The sequence below is a fragment of the Kwoniella pini genome, chromosome 10 (assembly GCF_000512605.2).
Source record: "Kwoniella pini CBS 10737 chromosome 10, complete sequence".
Taxonomy (NCBI): Eukaryota; Fungi; Basidiomycota; class Tremellomycetes; order Tremellales; family Cryptococcaceae; genus Kwoniella; species Kwoniella pini.
This window is the reverse complement of record NC_091725.1, coordinates 952,885-971,111: the sequence shown is the minus strand read 5'-3', so window position 1 is coordinate 971,111 and position 18,227 is coordinate 952,885. Positions and strand designations below refer to the sequence as shown.

The following is an 18,227-nucleotide window of genomic DNA, read 5'->3' as shown; positions in this document are numbered from 1 at the left end:
ACTAGCATTGTTTGTAATGAAAATCGCACCTTTCCTTATAACCTTCTTTATCCTTTTTTCATTTTGACCTTCTATCATCTCATCTGCACATACTCTACACTACACTACACTATCCTTGAATCCACGTTACATGATGATTTGTATTGATTAATATACTACAATCAATTTACATGCTAACGGCTAAACCTAAACCTGCCAATCCTAAGAAAGAAATAGTGTTTAAGGCAGAAGCGATTCCGTGATAAAGTGAAAATTTAGTATTAAGTTTTTGAAGAGCTTCAGAAACCTTTTCATGAGAAATCAAAAAGGAAAGAATCAAATCAAATAATTAGTTTTCGTAAAATTTTAAATAAAGCAAAAAAAGCAAAACAAAACTCACATTTGGTTCATCATATTCTTTACCTTCAACTCTTTCTTGTCTATGTCTTTCAAACATAATATCACTTGCAAGTGGAGAAACAATTAAAAGATTAAGTAATTGAGGAATTAAAGAAGCAACAATTAATAAACCTTGTTGACCTTCTGTAGAAGTTGCCCAATGAGGTTCAACTCTTGGTGAACTAATTAATCCAGGATGAAACCATAAATGAGTGAATAATAAAGTAGATGTAGCTAAAGATGAAAAAGTGAAATAAAGTGGTTGTAATCTTGATTGAAGTGTACCGAATGTTTGTCTTGGAAGTGTTTTAAATGTTCTGTATCCTGACTATAAGGGTGAATTAAAATGAGAAGAAAGCCATTTCACATGATATGAGACACATTATGAACGATTCGTAGATATTGATGTCAATTGGTGAAAATTCCATTTTAATCGATCGACATTTGTTTCATTACCAAGATGATAAGGGTTAATTGATAAGTCGTGGCAATTAAAGTATGAAATTCGGTATCAATTGAACGATAAATGAAGGTCGATGTAAAAATGATAGAGTATAGCAAGAGATAAACGATCTGTCAGTATATCGCTACACTCATTTTTTACACCAAACCATACGAGATCGATAAACTTACGATAGTGTTCCAAACATTTGTTCCTAAAGCAGTACCCCAAGTAATGAGGTAAAAGCCTTTAACAGTGAAAGGTGCTAAAGCACTTTGAAAAATAGACATTATGATAATGTTTTATGTTTTACTATTCGTATATTCTTGAAGTGATTTAATGTATAATAAATATATCCAATAAGAATAAGTTAAATAAGTAAATTCCAATCCTCAAGTGAGTTTTATCTTGACCAACAAAACGACACGTTCATCCGGCAATATTCACATATGATATACCGTTAACTTATCCACCCAGTTTATATGACTGCCAGTTAAATCAGTGACGTCATTTCTTCTTTTGTAATAAATGACGGAATTCCCATTTTTCAACCTGATACGAAGTAGTAGACCATTTCTAGTTGGATTAAAAATGATTTCATGGAATATAATATCTCATGCATAATTTGTGGATTCATACCGTGAGAAAGGGTAATTAAATACTTTTTGATGATGAATGAGGTCACGTCACTTGTCCGAAATAAGTTCGTAATTTTAACCGAGATATACTCGTAGCTATTATAAAAAGTGTATAACATTAAGCAAATTACATTTTGACTTCTCTTCACTTTTTTCAGTTCATCTCTTTATTCAACAACGTCTTTAAATCAATATCCAATAATACAAATACAATTGAAATCTAATTATCGATATGTCTTTCCTCAGAGCTACTTCTACACTTCCTCTTTCTAGAGCATCTTACAGAGCTCTTTCTACTTCAAGTATTAGATCAAAATCACTCACTGAATCAGTTAAAGATGCTGCTGATGCCGTGAGTGGCTTATTTCCTTTTTATCGTATTTTGATATCTATCAAATGATTGTACGAATTTATATATACATCTTTATTAATATAACTTGATATGATTAGGTCAACAAAAAAGTTGGTCAAACTTTAGCATCTGGATTAGAATCTGCTCAAACTGCTACAGAACAAGCAAAAGGAACAGTTAGTAAGTATTTAATCACATTTGATTTATTCTCAAATTAAAAATTCTTTCTAAATGACTTTTGAACTTTTAAGACGAAAAAACACCTTCTCAATCTGAAATTGATTCTAAAGCATCATCAGTTGCTCAAGGTGCAAAAGAAACTGCTGAATCAGCTAGACAAAATGCAAATCAAGCTCTTGGTAGTGCTGCTGGAAAAGCAAGAGATGCTGCTGATGAAGTAAACAAGAGGGTTTAAGAGATTTTGGAATTATAACGACTTAAGTTAAATAATGATGATTCGTTAGATTGAACGGAATGAAAAGAAGAAAGGAAAGAAACGAAATTTAATACTTAATGTAGCTTTAAAAAGATATGAATTTAAGTCAAAAGTCATTCTTATGATATTCCGCACTTGATTGTATAAAATGGCATTTAAGCACTCAAAGACTAAGACCCACTTCCATTTCCAAGCTATTATCGACCGCGTAATCACCAAAAGTCATTGAGAAATGATACCGCTGATCAGATGAATAGCAAAACGGTTAAATAGAAGTACTAACATTGGTTCTACCTGTATGTGAAAACTTCGTCTAAACAGCTTCTTCATAGATGTGTATCATTGCATTGAAGCTACACTTGAAAAGCCATGTCTCATACAAGCAAGGAGACTCGTTAGAGAGACAAAAGACACTTGATATCGAGAAAAGTTTCAAAGGGGAGGAAATTTCATCGCTTTTCATCTCGTTTCAAGATATAATCTGTCATGCAAGACAAGTCTTCTGACCATGTATATCGGCTGAACAATTCGTCCACACCCAATGCATATTGCTCTTCATTATCAGATGTCCAGATTCAATCCCATGTTTGCTATAGTAATCATCTCCCAACCTCTTGCAAAGAGGCACGGGCACCACAGACCAAATCACGTGATACGTTCAAAACGCCTTCCTTAGTTTATCCTCTACAAGTTGTTTTCAAAAAAGTTTAAAATGTAATCTAAGATAAGGGGTCGGGATAAGACATATTTATAATTTTACAAGACTTTTACAAGACTTTTTATAATACTCATTCAAGGTAACACGAAACTTTCAATTTATAACTGAAAATCCTTTAATCTATCTCGAAATAATCCTTGAAAAACAAATTTTATCTCATATTAAGGAGGAAAAAAATGTCATCTTCAACATCTAATTCAAAAGAAGAATTAATTCCACAAGGAATTTTAATAACAGCAAATAAAGTACATACATCATTTAAAACTGAATTATTAACAACAATAGGAAATTCAGAAAAATTTAATAAAAAATCACCATATTTAATTGGAATTTTATCAACTAAAAAAGAAGATGCAAAAATTTATTCAGAATTTACAAAAAAAGCATGTGAACAAATTGGAATTAATTTTGAAATTAGACTTGTTGGTGAAGCTAGAGAAGGATTAGATGGTAAAGGTATTGGAATTGATGTTGAAGAAGCTATTCTTGAGGTAAGTTAAAGTTTTGGTTTTTTTTGGTTTAATTCGATTTATATATATATATATATATATATATATGAAAATTATGTATAGATAGGTTTTTGAATGTAAATGAAATGAAATGTAAATTAAGCTGATTTGTTTCGTTGAAAATTTACCAAATTTAAATAGGCAAATGATGATCCTGACGTTAATGGTATAATGGTTTATTATCCAATTTATGGAGGAAGACAAGATCAATATTTACAATCTGTTGTTTCACCTCAAAAAGATGTAGAAGGTTTAAATCATCAATTTTTATTTAATTTATATCACAAGTGAGTAGTTGTTTTTTTTTTTTTTTAATTGTTTTTTCAAGTAATTATCATACATATTTCGATAAAAGCTTAAAATAAATTTTTGAAATAAATTAGTATTCGATTTATTTCACCAATTACATTACGTCCAATTCCTTCTTCACATCTTCCAATTTCATTAGATTCTAAAATAAATAATAATAAATCAATTGAACAAATTCCTAATGGATCTGTTAAATCAATTTTACCTTGTACACCTTTAGCAATTGTTAAAGTATTAGAATTTATTGGAGTTTATAATAAAATGTTAGAATATGGTGATAAAGCAAGAGGAAAAGTCATTACAATTATAAATAGAAGTGAAGTTGTTGGTAGACCTTTAGCTGCTTTATTAGCAAATGATGGTGCAAGAGTAATTAGTGTTGATATTGATTGTAAGTTTAGGTTTTTTTTAATTTTGAATTTAATTTTTATTCTATTCTATTCATTTCAAACTTTTTACGATAATTTTATCTTTTCAAAACAAAAAAAAAAAATGTTAATCCAAAATAAAATAAAATAAAATAAAATAAAAGGAAATAATTAAAATAACTGATTTTAATAATTATATATATATATAGCAATTGTTGAATTTTCAAAAAGACCTTCAAATTCTTTATCAACTACAACATCTAAATTTAATTCACATCATATAACAACACCTTTAATTGATTTTAATTTAAAACAAGCATTATCAATTTCAGATGTTGTAATTTCTGCTGTACCAAATTCAAATTATAAAATTTCAACAAAAGATTTAAAAGATGGTTGTATTTGTGTAAATGTTGCAGGTGAAAAAAATTTTGAATCAGATGTTAGAGAAAAAGTAAGTTTTTTAAGTTTTTTCTTTTTCTAAAAAAGATTCCCAAACGTTAATAATAATAATCAATTTTTTCTTTTTTCAATTAGGCATCAATTTATGTACCTTCTGTTGGTATGATGACTATTGCAATGCTTCAAAGAAATTTACTTAGATTATGTGAATATCAAGATATGATTAAATCTGCTGGATTATAAAAATAAAATAAAATTTATTTTCGGAATAATTCATAATAGGATTAGTTATTTATTTTTATAAATAAAACAAAAAACCAAAAGATATTATACCATTTATACAGAATGTTATACCTTGTGCATTATCATTTTCAACATCTTTGATATGTCAGGAATCATAATTCAACGATACGCTACCACAACCAAAATGCAATTTGACAAAGATCAATACTCTGTCAACAATATACGATATGATAACTGTAACCTGATCAGTGAGTCATGTCCAATGTCCGACACTGAAAGTGCCAATGTACTTTGGTATAATTCAAATATTCATCATCCGTCAAAGAATTAATTCTTTCATCTACTCTACTTAATTATTTGTTTCGTTATAAAAAGGGTTTTGTTGAAATATCAATAAGAGAAGAGAAATACGTTTTATTTAAAGGCATTAAGTCTCGTATCGTAAGTTTCGGAAAAGACATGAAAAGCAGAAAAAGATTATTCACATCGAAGGAGGGTTTACGGGCAGGGATTAGCGGGGGGCAAGCCGTACTTCAAGCTAGAGTTTTGTTTGATAAAACCTCTTTAAAGGGTTTTCTCGTCTAGAAACATAGAAGAAATGCAATCAGCTTTCATTCTGGCTTCACCGAAGTCTATACCACAAGTAAAGACTCACGCTCGAAGCTCGAAGGAGCAGTGGTACCGGCTGGGTTGAAGCCGGATGCGGTGTCTTTAGCGAATGGGTTGGTTTGACCGATGTTGGCTTGAGACTTTTGCTTAACGTTACCGAGGACAGGTCTGAGGACGTTGTAGTAAAGAGTTTCGGCACCTCGAGTAGCGGGAAGCATGACTAAGATAAGAGGAAGAAGGGATGAGCACAAGATCGCAAACAGGCTGAAAGAAGGAGGGACTTACGCCAGATGGTGAATAAGGTCTTGAAAACAAAGTACATAGGAACCCAGTATAAGATAGCTCTTACACCGAGAGATTCAGCAAGATTGAGAGAACCGAAAACAACCCAGTAAGTTAACCATTGTTTGTCATCATTTGATTGAGGAGATTCAATAGCTTGGATGGAGAGGTAAGCTGGGAGAGCCCAACCAATGAGATTAGATACGGGTTGAGCGAGACCGAGGAAGTTGAAGAAGATCAAGACAACGGAACTGAATAATACCATTGAATTAGTAATCAAGAATTTGCTAGAATAGCCGTCATCGTGTATGAGAAGGCACATCTCGGGAAATGCGATGGCTGGAGACATGACTAGTCCATCGGAGGAAGGTAGACTCACGAGGCACCCAAGGCAAGAACACCGTAAGCCTTTGGGACTTTGGTTTGTTGTTCGAGGTTTCTCAAAAGGGGGTATTTGTTAAGCTGAGCGGAATAATAGGGGTTAGCATTCAATATATCACGCAAAGTAGGTATTTGTGATTTACTTACCTCGGCATCGAGAGCGTTAACTTGACCAGTAGCGAATCTGGAGGCTTGTTGAGTGTATGGGTGATTGAGGAAGTTTTGTTTGATTTGTTGGGATTGAGGAGCGGCCATCTATAAAGAAGGGTTAAGAGATTGTCAGCAGCAGCTTGAGCAGATTCAATAATAGATAGTTTTTGAGGAAGCAGATGGATATAGAGCTCATCTTCCCGATGTCTACCACTACAGACCGGGATTGTAGACGATTGTGAAGGTGAACTCGATGTAATCCAAAATGACGTATCATGGCTTATGGCCCAACGAAAGCCAAACTCCTCTTATCTCTCACTACGTCTGTAGCGTTGAAAATGCTAAAAGGGAGAAGCAAAACTTACATTGTCTGATGTTTCTGTTACTCTAAAAGTAAGAAGCTGATTGACAGAATGTAAAAATTGATGTTTGTTTGAGAGTGAATGATGAAATCAAGATAAATGATTTTAAGTAAGAGATGAGAAAGGGAGGGTAGTTTAGTGATTGGGTGGGAGACGACCTTTTTACTTTCTTGCGCGACTATAGTACACTGCTGCTTGAGTGCATGTCGTCATACAATTTTTGAATGACAGCACATCCCATCACATAATTTAGTAGGGTGCCACACCCCTACGTCATTTTGGATCCTGTTTATTCCCGCTATTAATGTTTTTCCCTTTGTTCTCGAATTATCTGCATGCCTATTTCAAAGCCAGATAAAGACAGATAGGCAAAGGTATTTACAAGATTAAGGGATTGAAATAAGGGTTTTAAGATATCCCGGTTTAAATCGGTTAAGTTTAGGATTCCATGAGCCAAGCATCTCCCGAAGACCTAGGGTCGCGTCTCTTACTTTTGTTATTGTCATTCTATTTTTTACGTGTTGTATGTTTCTAATTTTCCATTATCATTCCTCGAAGTTTCAGAGTGACTTTTTGGTCGACTGAGGGGCAACTTTATCAGTTAGCATCAGTATCAAGAGCTATTGCTGGACAATAGTTTCATTACACTTAAATAATCCTGATTTCGATCACGAAAGATCCTCTTCATCTAATCGATACCTCCACCTCGTTGTCTCGGACGTGTCACCAGACCATTCTGTCAACATCAATTTTTCCTTTAACGATTTACTCGATACTATCAACCATAAATCGGCTCTCCATCATCATCATTCCGCACAATCCGACAGAATATCTAATCTAAATTATCGGGTCAGGACCAATGCTTGATTCACCTCGTATAAGATCCCCTTCCTTAGGTCCACCAAATGAAAAAGGCTTAATAGGAAATGGGAAACGTCGATCAGGTCTGAAATCAAGAGGAACTCAATTATTAGCATTACGATTCGGATGGGTTGTTTTAATTATCTGGTTTGAAGTTGGAGATTTCTTCCATTCATTATCGACATGTCGTTTTCCAGATTCTATACTTCGTCGGTCAAATCCTCATCTAAAAGAAGCGCCTACACATGTAGTATTATTAGCAGATCCTCATGTTCCTCATCCAGTATTATCATATGCTGAAGGAAGTAGACCATGGATTAATTGGTTAAAGCAGCAAATAGACGAATTATTCATGAGGAAAAGTTGGAATGTTGTAACTCGTTTAGGAAGGATAGATGCTGTTATTGTTTTGGGAGATATGTTGGATTGTGGAAGAGGAGTTATGACTGATACAGAGTGAGTAGACTTCACTGCATCTTACTTCTTAAATCGTATCACCCGAAATAACAATGCAACCTTATAGATATGACGATTATCACAACCTATTCCGATCGATATTTCAGCTCCCCGCGAACGTGCCAATGCACTTTGTACCAGGGAATCACGATATACCGCTGGGTCCAAATAGACTGTTCTCGCCGCATGCTAGAGATAGATATGCTACCCATTTCTCGAAACCAAATACGATATTACCAATAGCGAATCATAGTCTGATTATGCTTGATGCCGTCGGATTAGTGGAAGAAGATTATAGACGGTATGCAGCTGAGATGCAATTTGGAGAATGGGACGGGGTTGAAGGTGGTGTGATTGAGTTTGTTAAGGATTTGAGCGAGAGTGAGCTTGAGTTTAATCTTTGCTAAATCTGCATGACATGTTCTTGTCAAGCTAATCAAAGCATACAACGCAGACCCGTTGCCAGGTCCCAGTATATTGATATCCCATATACCTCTCGCCCGACCCGAAGCTTCAACGTGTGGACCTCTTCGAGAAAGAGGCAGAATACTCAAAGGTGCTGGCCCTGGATATCAGAATTTGTTAGGTTCTGAAACTTCAAGATTCTTGCTAGAAGGGCTAAAACCTTCGATAGTGTTTAGTGGGGATGATCATGACTACTGCGAACACAAGCATCCTCAAGGTATAAAAGAAGTTACAATCAAGTCGTTCTCATCCTCAACAGGTATACGCCGACCTGGATTCCAGCTTCTGTCCCTTGTCCCACCTCATCCAAATGGGTACGCAGGTTCTCAGACTCTCGCAGATCGACCCTGTCTTCTTCCTGATCAGTCAGGTGTATATTATCGAGTTTACATCCCTCTGGCAATACTGACATTATTATACCTGTTTGGTACGAATATACGGAGTGCTTGGCAAAGATGGTCTGGCTCAAATTCTACAAACGGAGCAGGGATGTACGGTGATTTGAAATCAAGATTATCGCCCGCTCTCCTGTCTTCGGAAACTATGCCATCGAACCAAAATAACCTATCCACCCGAAGAGGAGTTTCGGATCGACCTGTACCTCTAACTTTACCGTCAAGGAAATCTTCTCAGCAATTACAAGGATTGGGAACGAGTACAGCGAGAAGATTCACCTCTAACCCCTCATCTGATGCTTTATCTTCTCTCAGTCGTATGCCATCAGCATCAGCACCTGTCTCACCATTCGCCTCTCCCCGAATGTCATTCGTAGATGAACGACCGGCTTTAAGCAATTTCTCAAGTGGGCTGGGCACGATGAATGAAGATGTCGAGATGGGAAGCGGCGCTCGACAAACATATGATCCATCAAGTCCCACACCAAGTGTCTCAAGACGTTCAAGTTATATATATATGAATGATAAACCTCAGTATCAACAACAACAGCAAAGTTTGATAGAAACACCTAGTGAAAATCATAATCAATCTTATTTTTTACCTCTACCCAATACGTCAACTTCGCAACCTGCAGGATTAGGATTTACCACACCACTTGGATCATCTTTCCCTCTAAGTGCAGGAAACTCACAAACATTGAGAAGGGTATCATCTTCTACTTTCTCTTTAGCTTCTCATTCTCAAGGACAACAAGGTAATTTAATATCACCAGCACCTATAAGAAGAGTTACAATGCCAAGAATGTTAAGTACGACAGATTGGTCAACTGCAGCTTCTAAAAAAGATCAATCACTTTTTAATTACGCGTTAAATACTTCTAAAGGCGGAGCAGGTGGTTTATGGATAACAGCAAAAAGGTTTTTAGTTTGGCTTTGGAAAGTAAGAAATGGTTTCGTAGCTAAATCATGGAGAGAAGCTCTTGCTATTGCTTGGCCTGCTGCAATAGTATGGATACTTGTAAATGCGTTGTTCTTCTTAGAGTGATTTTTCGACCTTGATGTTAGGACGGAAACGAACATACATTTATACAGATATACATATACATATTAAAAAGCATATGCATAATCATTTGTACTGGTAAACAACATGAATACAAAGGAGTACGATTAATATATATATATATTATCTGGGCAGGCACGTAATAAACGCGTCTCACGTGGTTTTGTGTTGTTGTGCGGGAAACATATAGAGAGATCAATGCATCAATACAGAAAATACAAAATATCATTTATCTATGGATGTTTAAATGGATATATATATCACATAATTACAGACCTTGTTCACGTATCTTATCTGAACCTTCGATAGGTATTCTGAAGAAAGAACATGGATATCTAGGTATTCCAATGGAATCAATCCTTCATTAGCAAACGCGATTTCAAAACTGGTTTAGCTGAATTCGAGCTTAAAATATAATATCGAAACGAAGAGAAGCGAATGAAACTTCAGATATACACGAGAATAATACTTGGGTGAACGACTTTGAAAGTTTCTTAGCCCTACAATTTGAAGTTTGGATGATTTCGATAACCTGGTCTAGCCAAATTCGAGTACAAATACGAGAGACAACAAAGTGAACTATATGAAATTGAAGAGTTATCAATTGTCATCTTATCAAAACGTTCCATCACCTACACTATACGTACGGAACCACCTACTCTCTCTCACTCACAAAGAATAGAACACGGAAGTATCAAAGGAATTTGAGCATTACGATCGCTGGCTCCGGGAAGCAAGGTGTAAAATGGAGGGGATGATTTCGAGGAGTGAATCGGGTTTAGAACCTGATAATTTAGGAGGATTTTCTGAATTAAAAATCAGGACCATGTCAATATCTACCTCTGATATACCTTGTAAGCTATTCTTCTTTACCAAAACAAAAGAAGCTCCAAAAATAATTTACCTGACCAAATAGCAACATCTTCATCATCGTTGAATCCTTCTACACCTACTAATCCAATACCACCGAATTCTGAGGATACCTATCTTGATGTATCAACCAATTGGGGTGGTGAGCATGACACTAGGAATAATGCCATTAGGTCAAGTAGAATGATAGGAAATAGAATTGGAGTTTCACCTCCTCCTCCACCTGGTCCACCTCGTAAGTTCCTATCTAACTCATAAACTTTCTCGAAACACAGCGTTGCACTTTAGATTATCATAAGATAATACTGATAATTCGTATCTCAATCTAGCATCCGATCCACCACCACTGCCACCTATATCATCCTCTCATCCATTTGCAGCATCCTCTCGACCTAAACCATCAGCGAGACTATCTTCACTATCCTCGTTGCGTAAATCAAATTTGATGCCGAGTAGACCTTCATCTCCTGCAGGTCCACCTCCAACAAGTGATTTACCTCCTATACCTTTTTCATCATCAGCTACACCACCTAGAGAATCAATACCGATGTCCTCAGGTTCCTCATCATCTACTTCGGCTGAAAATAGGCCAAATCATATTAGGCAATTATCTCAGAATGGAAATGCACCTACTGTATCTCCTAGATCAAGCTCATTATTTCAAAAAAACTCTCAATCGAATCATGCTGGACCTTCCTCTTCAACGATAGGTGAAAGTTTAGGTACTCCCATAACCTTAAGTAAGAAATTACCTGAAACATCTCAAAACATTGCTGTTGCCGGGCCATCTCATTCTTCTAAACCACCGCGTACACCTTCTCGACATCTCTTACAAACCGCTTTGGATCTTGCTCAAAAAGCTGTCGAGATGGACAAAAACAATGATGTGCTTGGCGCACTTGCTGCTTATAGGGAAGCGGTCAGCAGGCTGAAAGCCGTCATGGAACGAGTGGGAGTTGAATCGTCTGGTGAGAAGAAAAGTGGGAGGAAAGGGAAAAGTGAAGAAGAAGGGAGGACATTGAGAGGAATCGTGAGTGTTTTCTTGGTGAGAATGATCTTGTCTTACACATTGCTTTTCAACAGCACGACGCATATGTGGCTCGTATACAGCTATTGTCATCCTATGAAGCTCCTCAATCCGAAAATGACCCGTCACCTGAAGCTGGACCCTCGACTCATCGATTCTCCCTCAAACAATCATCTGAGTCATCACATCCTTCCACATCGACCGCGACTCTTGTGCCGCCCTCTCAAGCGAGCGCCGGGGAGACCCCTCGGCCGTCACTTGATGATGGAGGAATGGCGGATATAGGTAATTTGATGCTGTCCGAAGCCTCAGCTTCTGCTACTGTCAGTCCGGCACGTCCGAAACCTAGTTCTTCCAATATATCGTCCGGCAATCAACCTTTCCCATCATCTTTTCTAGTGAACCCATCACCACCGAACTTCAATGGAGTGACGTCCGTTCAGGCTCCATCGGATGTCGCTACGACTCATCAACGAGGATCTATACCTTCAATAGGATTGGGTTATCCAACTTCCCCGCCAACTATGACTCATCCTTCTTCTTCCTCAGCAACGCCGATGAAATCACACGTTTCCTCGAACTCTATAGGTGGAGAATCCGCAGGATCGCCGTCGTCCACTAGATCTCGCCTGAAAAGACCTCATAGACCTTCAATGGGGTTAGATATGGAAGCTGATTTGAGTGGTATAGACGGCATACAGGAACAAGATGAAGAAGTTGAAATGTTGGCTCGAACACCACGTGAAGGTCAAACTCGTATACCGTCTGGAAAGATACCAGATTCCCCACAATCTGTAAGAAGTATAGATAGACCACTACCACCTTTGCCAGGCTCCGCCTCACTAGATCATAATGGCCAATTGATAATCACCGCTCGTACAGCCAGTCTAAGTGGTGCTTCGAAACCCCTTCCCTCTCCGTCCACGTTACTTGTATCGCCAACCACCACTCAAGGTACAATCTCACAGCGTAGACAATCTCAGCCATTATCAGGGACTTTGACCACCGTTGTCGATCAACAACTGTCTCAGCAACAGCCGATAGCCTCATCTTCGGCTTTCCCAATTTCGAGCTCTGGATCATCCATACGGTCGATTTCCCAATCTAGTGGAAATAGAGTAAGAGCCAAATCTCAACCTGGTCAAAGACCCATCATCGATCAAGGTCAAACAACAGGATCTTCTGTCCCACCCGTACCTCAGAATCAACTGAAGCACAAATCGTCCTTCTCATCAAGTAGTCAATTGGGTACAGGTATATCACCTCAAATCTCCAGGCAGTCGGTAGCTATTCAATCTAATGGATTAAGGATAGAGACTAATAATGGATATGAACAATCACAAAGTTTAGCACCTCCTGCTCATATTTCCAACTCTTATCGAAGCGGAATAGGAATCTCTCCACGATCTTTACCACCTTTACCAGATACAGCTATAACATCAACTTCTTTCGGAGGAGGAGGAGGAGGATCGTTAATGTCACCTGTTCCCGAAAATCAACCTTCAGAAAGTTTACATAGACCTTTCCATTTATTAAGAATATTGTATAACTCAATGAATCCTGAAATAGGTGGAAGTTATTTAACAGGTTCAATACATATTTCATCATCAATTTGGAATAATCAAAATTTAAAATCATTCTCATCATCAGGTAACAAAAATTTAATTCCACCACTTAAGATTATTGCACAAGAAATTAAAATTAAAGTATTAGAAGGATTAATTTTGAATTTTGAAAATATTAGAATTACAGGACAAATTTTATTATCAAATAATCAATCATCGATTAAAAATCCGAAAAGAACAACTTCTTCAATTAATAATACTTCAACGATTAATGGTGGAGCTGAAGATTTTTGTTTATCACTTGATGAATTTGATGAAGAAATGGATAATATACATAAGATATTAAGTAAAAATGGTATTGGGGTAGGTAGTTGGAAAGGTAAAAAACAAGGTGGTGTAAGTTCTTAGTTACAATCTCACTTTCTTTAATTCGTAAGATTACTATTGGCAAAACTGATCTTTACAAAAATTGTTTTTTTGGTAGACAACTAAATCTTGGGGATCTAGAATTAGTAGATCAATGGATAAAATGACTTCAAATAATAGAAATACAAATGAAAAAGGGAATTTAGAAGGTATTGAAAAATATGTTGAATTATTAGGAAATTTTTGTATTGGTTCACAAATTATTAGTAAGTTTTGTAAAAAAAATGATTTATTGTAATTTTTGTTTTTTTGGAAGTAAGGCTAAAATGATCTTTTTTTTTTTTTGGATTTTTTAATTAGATGATCATTTATTAAATTTTACATCTGATGAATGTAATTTAAAATATTCAAATTTATCTGAAAATTTATTTAAAAAAATTGAATCTCGTTTAAAAAGAATATCAGAATTTTTAAGTTTTATTATAATTCCTTTTATTTTAGAAGATTTTAAACAATTCTTAGTAAGTCTTCTTCTTGAGGGCGGGTTTTGTTCTTGATAGATTGACTGATATGAATTTTTTTTTTTTTTTTTTTTTTTTTTTTTGGTTTTTGATCAGTTACGATATCTTAAAAGTGGTTTAAAATATTTAGAAGATTAAATTAGAATTCTAAATATGTCCGAAAGGGAATTTATCATTGATTTTAAGTAATTCATATTTTCATATTTTCATATTAAACTATTTTGTATTTACAGTGTATTAGTACAATACCGATACAATGAATGCAATATGTATTGTTTTTTTTTCTTCTTATGTTCTGGTGTTGTATTTAGATTAGTTTGTTTTAATGTGAAGAAAACAATAATGATGGTAAACAAACTTTTTTTTTTATGAATGAAAAATACAACGTAATTCATTTTTATCATATATATGAAAATATAAAAAATATAAATGAATTTTCTTTCATATAAATATAATTTGATTTAATTATATTTTTGAATTTTAAAGGTTAAAAAAATCATCATTTTTTAAAGATTTAATTATATTTAATATTAATTGTTGTTTTCTATTTAAATTTAATTTTTTATTGGAATTATAATTTTCATTTTCTATTATTTCTTTTATTGATATTTCATTTAATCCTTTTAAAGATTTATTAAATAAATATTCTAATTCATTAATAAAATTTAAAATTAAAAAATCTTTTTTATTTTCATTTGAATTTAAATTTAAATTAAAAATTGAATTAAAAATTAAAGAATTTTTTAAAATTTCAATTAAATCTTTTTCTTCTTGATTATTATTATTATAATCATAATTTAATGATTTTAAAAAATTTTCATTAAATGAAAAATTAATAAATGTATTTAATAATAAAATATTTTGATTTTTATTAAATTTAAAATTTAATATTAAAGGAATAAATTTTATTAAATTATCATTATTTATTTTATTAAAATTAAAATTAAAATTAAAAATTTCTTTAAATATAATTTTAATAATTTTTTTATTTGATTTTAATTTTAATTCATTTTCAATTGAATTAAAAAAAGTTTTTTCCCAATTAATTGAAGAATTATTTTCATCAATTTTTCTTAATAATTTTAAAGATTCATTTAAAGGAATTGAGGAATTTATTGAAGGTATTGATAATAATTCATTTAAATTAAAATGATTTAATTTTAATTTTATACCATTTAAATCAAAATTTGATGATTGAAATACTTCTATTAAAGAATTATCATTTAATAAATCATTTAAAACTTTTAAATTTACTCTAATTAAAGCTTCAGGACATGAATGACCTAAAATTAAATCTTGAAGTACAACTAAATGTAATGCTGATAATAAACTGAAAAATTTCCATGAATGTCAGCCCTAAATTTCATGTTATGGATGACATCAACTACTCACCCTTGTCTTTTGATTTCTTTACATAACCAACTAACTACTCCACCAAGGCACCAGCTAAGCAGAGGTTGAGAAAAATATGATAAACCGCTATGTAAAGTATCAAGATCAATCTGCGATGCTGCGACGGCTAGTATGGCTTGTTGAATCAATGTTGAAGTAAGTGAGTAAAGTTTTTGTGGAGGAGTCGCTAAGAGAATCGCATCTTCTATTCCATCTGATCCGAACTGCGAATGAGAAGAAGAAGTTAGAGGGTATGACGCCACCAGAGAACAGGTGATAATCGAAAGTGGCTTAACGTACAATAGCTTTCACCCATCCATTCATACATTCTTTACTCTCGTCATCGAGATGGGAGAAGCTACTGGCGCATCTTGCATCCTGCAATAGCGGAGGCAAGGGCAACTAAGTCCGTTGTTGGTTAGCTTGAAAAGCTCGTAGATACTAAATGAAAGCGATCAAAGCTAGAATTGGAGCAGTGAACGTACTTGATAAAACGCAACAAAAGCTTCTACAAGCGCAACACCTTCTCCAAACCTAGTCAGACTCCCTTGCGGATCATCGTTTCTGCTATTTTCGTCTACTCCAATATCCAGAAGTTGCTTTTCCATCAGACTGAGCAAGGCCTTTGCACTGATGGTGGAAGTTAAACATCCCAATAAACCGGGCTGAGAAGCTATGTAGGTGAATACACTTTCTGGGGGCGGAATCGAAGGACATGATTTTATGATTTGGATCACCTCCTCAGAGAAAGATGCAGAGGCTGAATAGGCATATTGAATGGTATGAACCAAAGGAGGAAGATGAGGATGCGATTCGGATGAAAGGCGATTCTGATTTGGCATAAAGGCGAAAGTCATTAACTGTCCAATTGGATGGTGGAAATACGATGATTGGCTGACGTACGGTCAATGATTCACCCATTGAGAACGTGTGACTGTTTGCACCGGGAGCAACTGTTGATGCTTCATCCGATGTTATAAGACTCGATTGCACGAGCTTCGATATCAAAGTTTCCTGAAGGGAAAGCAGAGTCCTAAATAGTGGTGTTCACATCAATCAAATGAACGGATGAGGCAGTCAATCTTGCAATGTCAAACTCACCATCCTTCTAGAGAGGTAAAGGTACTTCCCTCCTCCTCATTCTCAGCATTCTGTATCAGGACAGTATACCTCTGACTAAGATTTTCAGAATATGACTGCATTGCCATTGAATGATTTCGGAATAAGTCCGTCAAAATCTCTGTTATATTGACCTACACATAGGGGATTCAGTAGAGTACATATGAGACACTTCTGATCATGGGATCGAGACGCATCGGAGCCACTCACGGGAAAGGGGAACTCTTCCTCTGCATGTTCCTTCCACCAACTCAACAATGCAGGCATGATTCCAACCAAAATGTTCCAATTTTGAGCAGCTTCCAGATCTTCCACATCTGTACGTATCAAGTCTTGTATTCCAACTTCAAGCAAGACACTCAAGAATTGACTCGAGTCCATAGTCAAGTATTTGCCTGCTTTCAAGAGTAATATCCAATTGTGCCCAAGTTCTTTTCCTGCTCTTGGACTTTTATCGAATTTACTTGATCTTTTCAACCACTCTATTAGGAATATTATCGATTCTTTCAAAGGCGCTTTCCTTTGACTTCTATCATTTGATAAATTGTTCATTTGTATATCTTGTACACCTTGACTTACTTGTGATTGAACATTTCCATTCTGCATTTGTATTTGGGAAGTTGGACCTTGATTATTTAAATCTGTCATTAAACCACTTAAGTGATCTCTTAAATGAGTATTAATTTCTTCAGGTAAATCAGGTAATAATCCACCAACTTCTAATCCTACATCTAAAGATGGTAAAGGGAAATTTGATAATATTGAAACTACTTTTGAAAGGTAAATGACTAAAGATGAATTAAGTGATAAACTAGGATTAGATGAAATTGTCTTTAACAAAGGTAAAATCAAGGATAAAGTTGACATTTGATTTTCTCTATTGATGATTGGAGAATTCATCGCCGATGCTGAAGTACCCACTTCGGGTGGTATCTTGTCTGTTTCGAGGTTAGATGAAGAAGGAGACGATAAGAAGGATGGAATGGGTTCCTCGAGTCCTGTTAGATTCGAAGCGAGGATATTGAATATGGAGTTTATTATTGGTATTGGAGGTAGATCATGATCCGACAAGTAGAATAGAATGTGGATGAAGATTGTTCTTGACGTTAAGATGGAGGAAGAAAGTAAATTAGTGAGGTATGAGAGGATCAAGGAGGGCGGGGAAGGTAGAAGGAAAGGTAAGATTGCAGCTACCGATTTGGATTAGCTCGGACCAGCGCGGCAACCAGCCAGCCAAGAGCTTACATGCAAGATCATCTTGAGCGTCTGGACTAGATCTTACCGTCGATTTAAGCAGTTGAACGAACTGAACATGACGTTAGTCTGAGTGTATATCTGCGGAGCAAGGTGGAAGCTTTGACTCACTTTCTTCGGAGGTAAAGCTCGAGCATAAGCTCTGCCTATGACTTCACTAAGCGATAAAGTCTCTTGCGCCATTTTGGTTCTGTTCTTCCTCGTCCTCCGTCAGTGGTATCCTATAATAGCCCTCTTGTCGCTTTCTTATTTGGTGTATCCTTTGTTAATCTTATCAAGAGAGATTCGAAATAATTT

At 35.2% G+C, this 18,227-nt stretch overlaps 7 protein-coding genes across 7 annotated transcripts; 4 read left to right on the top strand and 3 right to left on the bottom strand.

Moving 5' to 3' along the window:
* Positions 1 to 166: 166 nt before the first annotated feature.
* I206_107164 (uncharacterized protein) lies at positions 167 to 1,110 on the bottom strand (the record flags this gene model as incomplete). Its single annotated transcript, XM_019157012.1, has 3 exons — positions 167 to 286; positions 380 to 706; positions 1,012 to 1,110. 3 exons carry the CDS (start codon positions 1,108 to 1,110, stop codon positions 167 to 169), a joined length of 546 nt encoding a protein of 181 aa, XP_019009730.1.
* Positions 1,111 to 1,690: 580 nt separating this feature from the next.
* On the top strand, positions 1,691 to 2,225 carry I206_107163 (uncharacterized protein; the record flags this gene model as incomplete). Its single annotated transcript, XM_019157013.1, has 3 exons — positions 1,691 to 1,810; positions 1,909 to 1,990; positions 2,062 to 2,225. The coding sequence occupies 3 exons, from the start codon at positions 1,691 to 1,693 to the stop codon at positions 2,223 to 2,225; spliced, it is 366 nt and encodes a 121-aa protein (XP_019009731.1).
* A 915-nt stretch (positions 2,226 to 3,140) lies between these two features.
* On the top strand, positions 3,141 to 4,795 carry I206_107162 (uncharacterized protein; the record flags this gene model as incomplete). The annotated part of the gene is made up of 5 exons (XM_070203459.1): positions 3,141 to 3,455; positions 3,615 to 3,760; positions 3,857 to 4,173; positions 4,360 to 4,604; positions 4,688 to 4,795. The coding sequence occupies 5 exons, from the start codon at positions 3,141 to 3,143 to the stop codon at positions 4,793 to 4,795; spliced, it is 1,131 nt and encodes a 376-aa protein (XP_070059560.1).
* A 632-nt stretch (positions 4,796 to 5,427) lies between these two features.
* Positions 5,428 to 6,322, bottom strand: I206_107161 (protein YOP1; the record flags this gene model as incomplete). The annotated part of the gene is made up of 4 exons (XM_019157016.1): positions 5,428 to 5,624; positions 5,690 to 5,937; positions 6,066 to 6,148; positions 6,215 to 6,322. 4 exons carry the CDS (start codon positions 6,320 to 6,322, stop codon positions 5,428 to 5,430), a joined length of 636 nt encoding a protein of 211 aa, XP_019009734.1.
* A 1,116-nt stretch (positions 6,323 to 7,438) lies between these two features.
* I206_107160 (uncharacterized protein) lies at positions 7,439 to 9,801 on the top strand (the record flags this gene model as incomplete). The annotated part of the gene is made up of 3 exons (XM_019157017.1): positions 7,439 to 7,896; positions 7,964 to 8,277; positions 8,351 to 9,801. 3 exons carry the CDS (start codon positions 7,439 to 7,441, stop codon positions 9,799 to 9,801), a joined length of 2,223 nt encoding a protein of 740 aa, XP_019009735.1.
* A 760-nt stretch (positions 9,802 to 10,561) lies between these two features.
* On the top strand, positions 10,562 to 14,303 carry I206_107159 (uncharacterized protein; the record flags this gene model as incomplete). The annotated part of the gene is made up of 7 exons (XM_019157018.1): positions 10,562 to 10,670; positions 10,733 to 10,921; positions 11,016 to 11,716; positions 11,770 to 13,674; positions 13,763 to 13,910; positions 14,005 to 14,165; positions 14,262 to 14,303. 7 exons carry the CDS (start codon positions 10,562 to 10,564, stop codon positions 14,301 to 14,303), a joined length of 3,255 nt encoding a protein of 1,084 aa, XP_019009736.1.
* A 342-nt stretch (positions 14,304 to 14,645) lies between these two features.
* I206_107158 (uncharacterized protein) lies at positions 14,646 to 18,113 on the bottom strand (the record flags this gene model as incomplete). The annotated part of the gene is made up of 9 exons (XM_019157019.1): positions 14,646 to 15,495; positions 15,558 to 15,781; positions 15,858 to 15,959; positions 16,043 to 16,387; positions 16,461 to 16,590; positions 16,659 to 16,810; positions 16,887 to 17,866; positions 17,922 to 17,982; positions 18,042 to 18,113. The coding sequence occupies 9 exons, from the start codon at positions 18,111 to 18,113 to the stop codon at positions 14,646 to 14,648; spliced, it is 2,916 nt and encodes a 971-aa protein (XP_019009737.1).
* Positions 18,114 to 18,227: the final 114 nt, after the last annotated feature.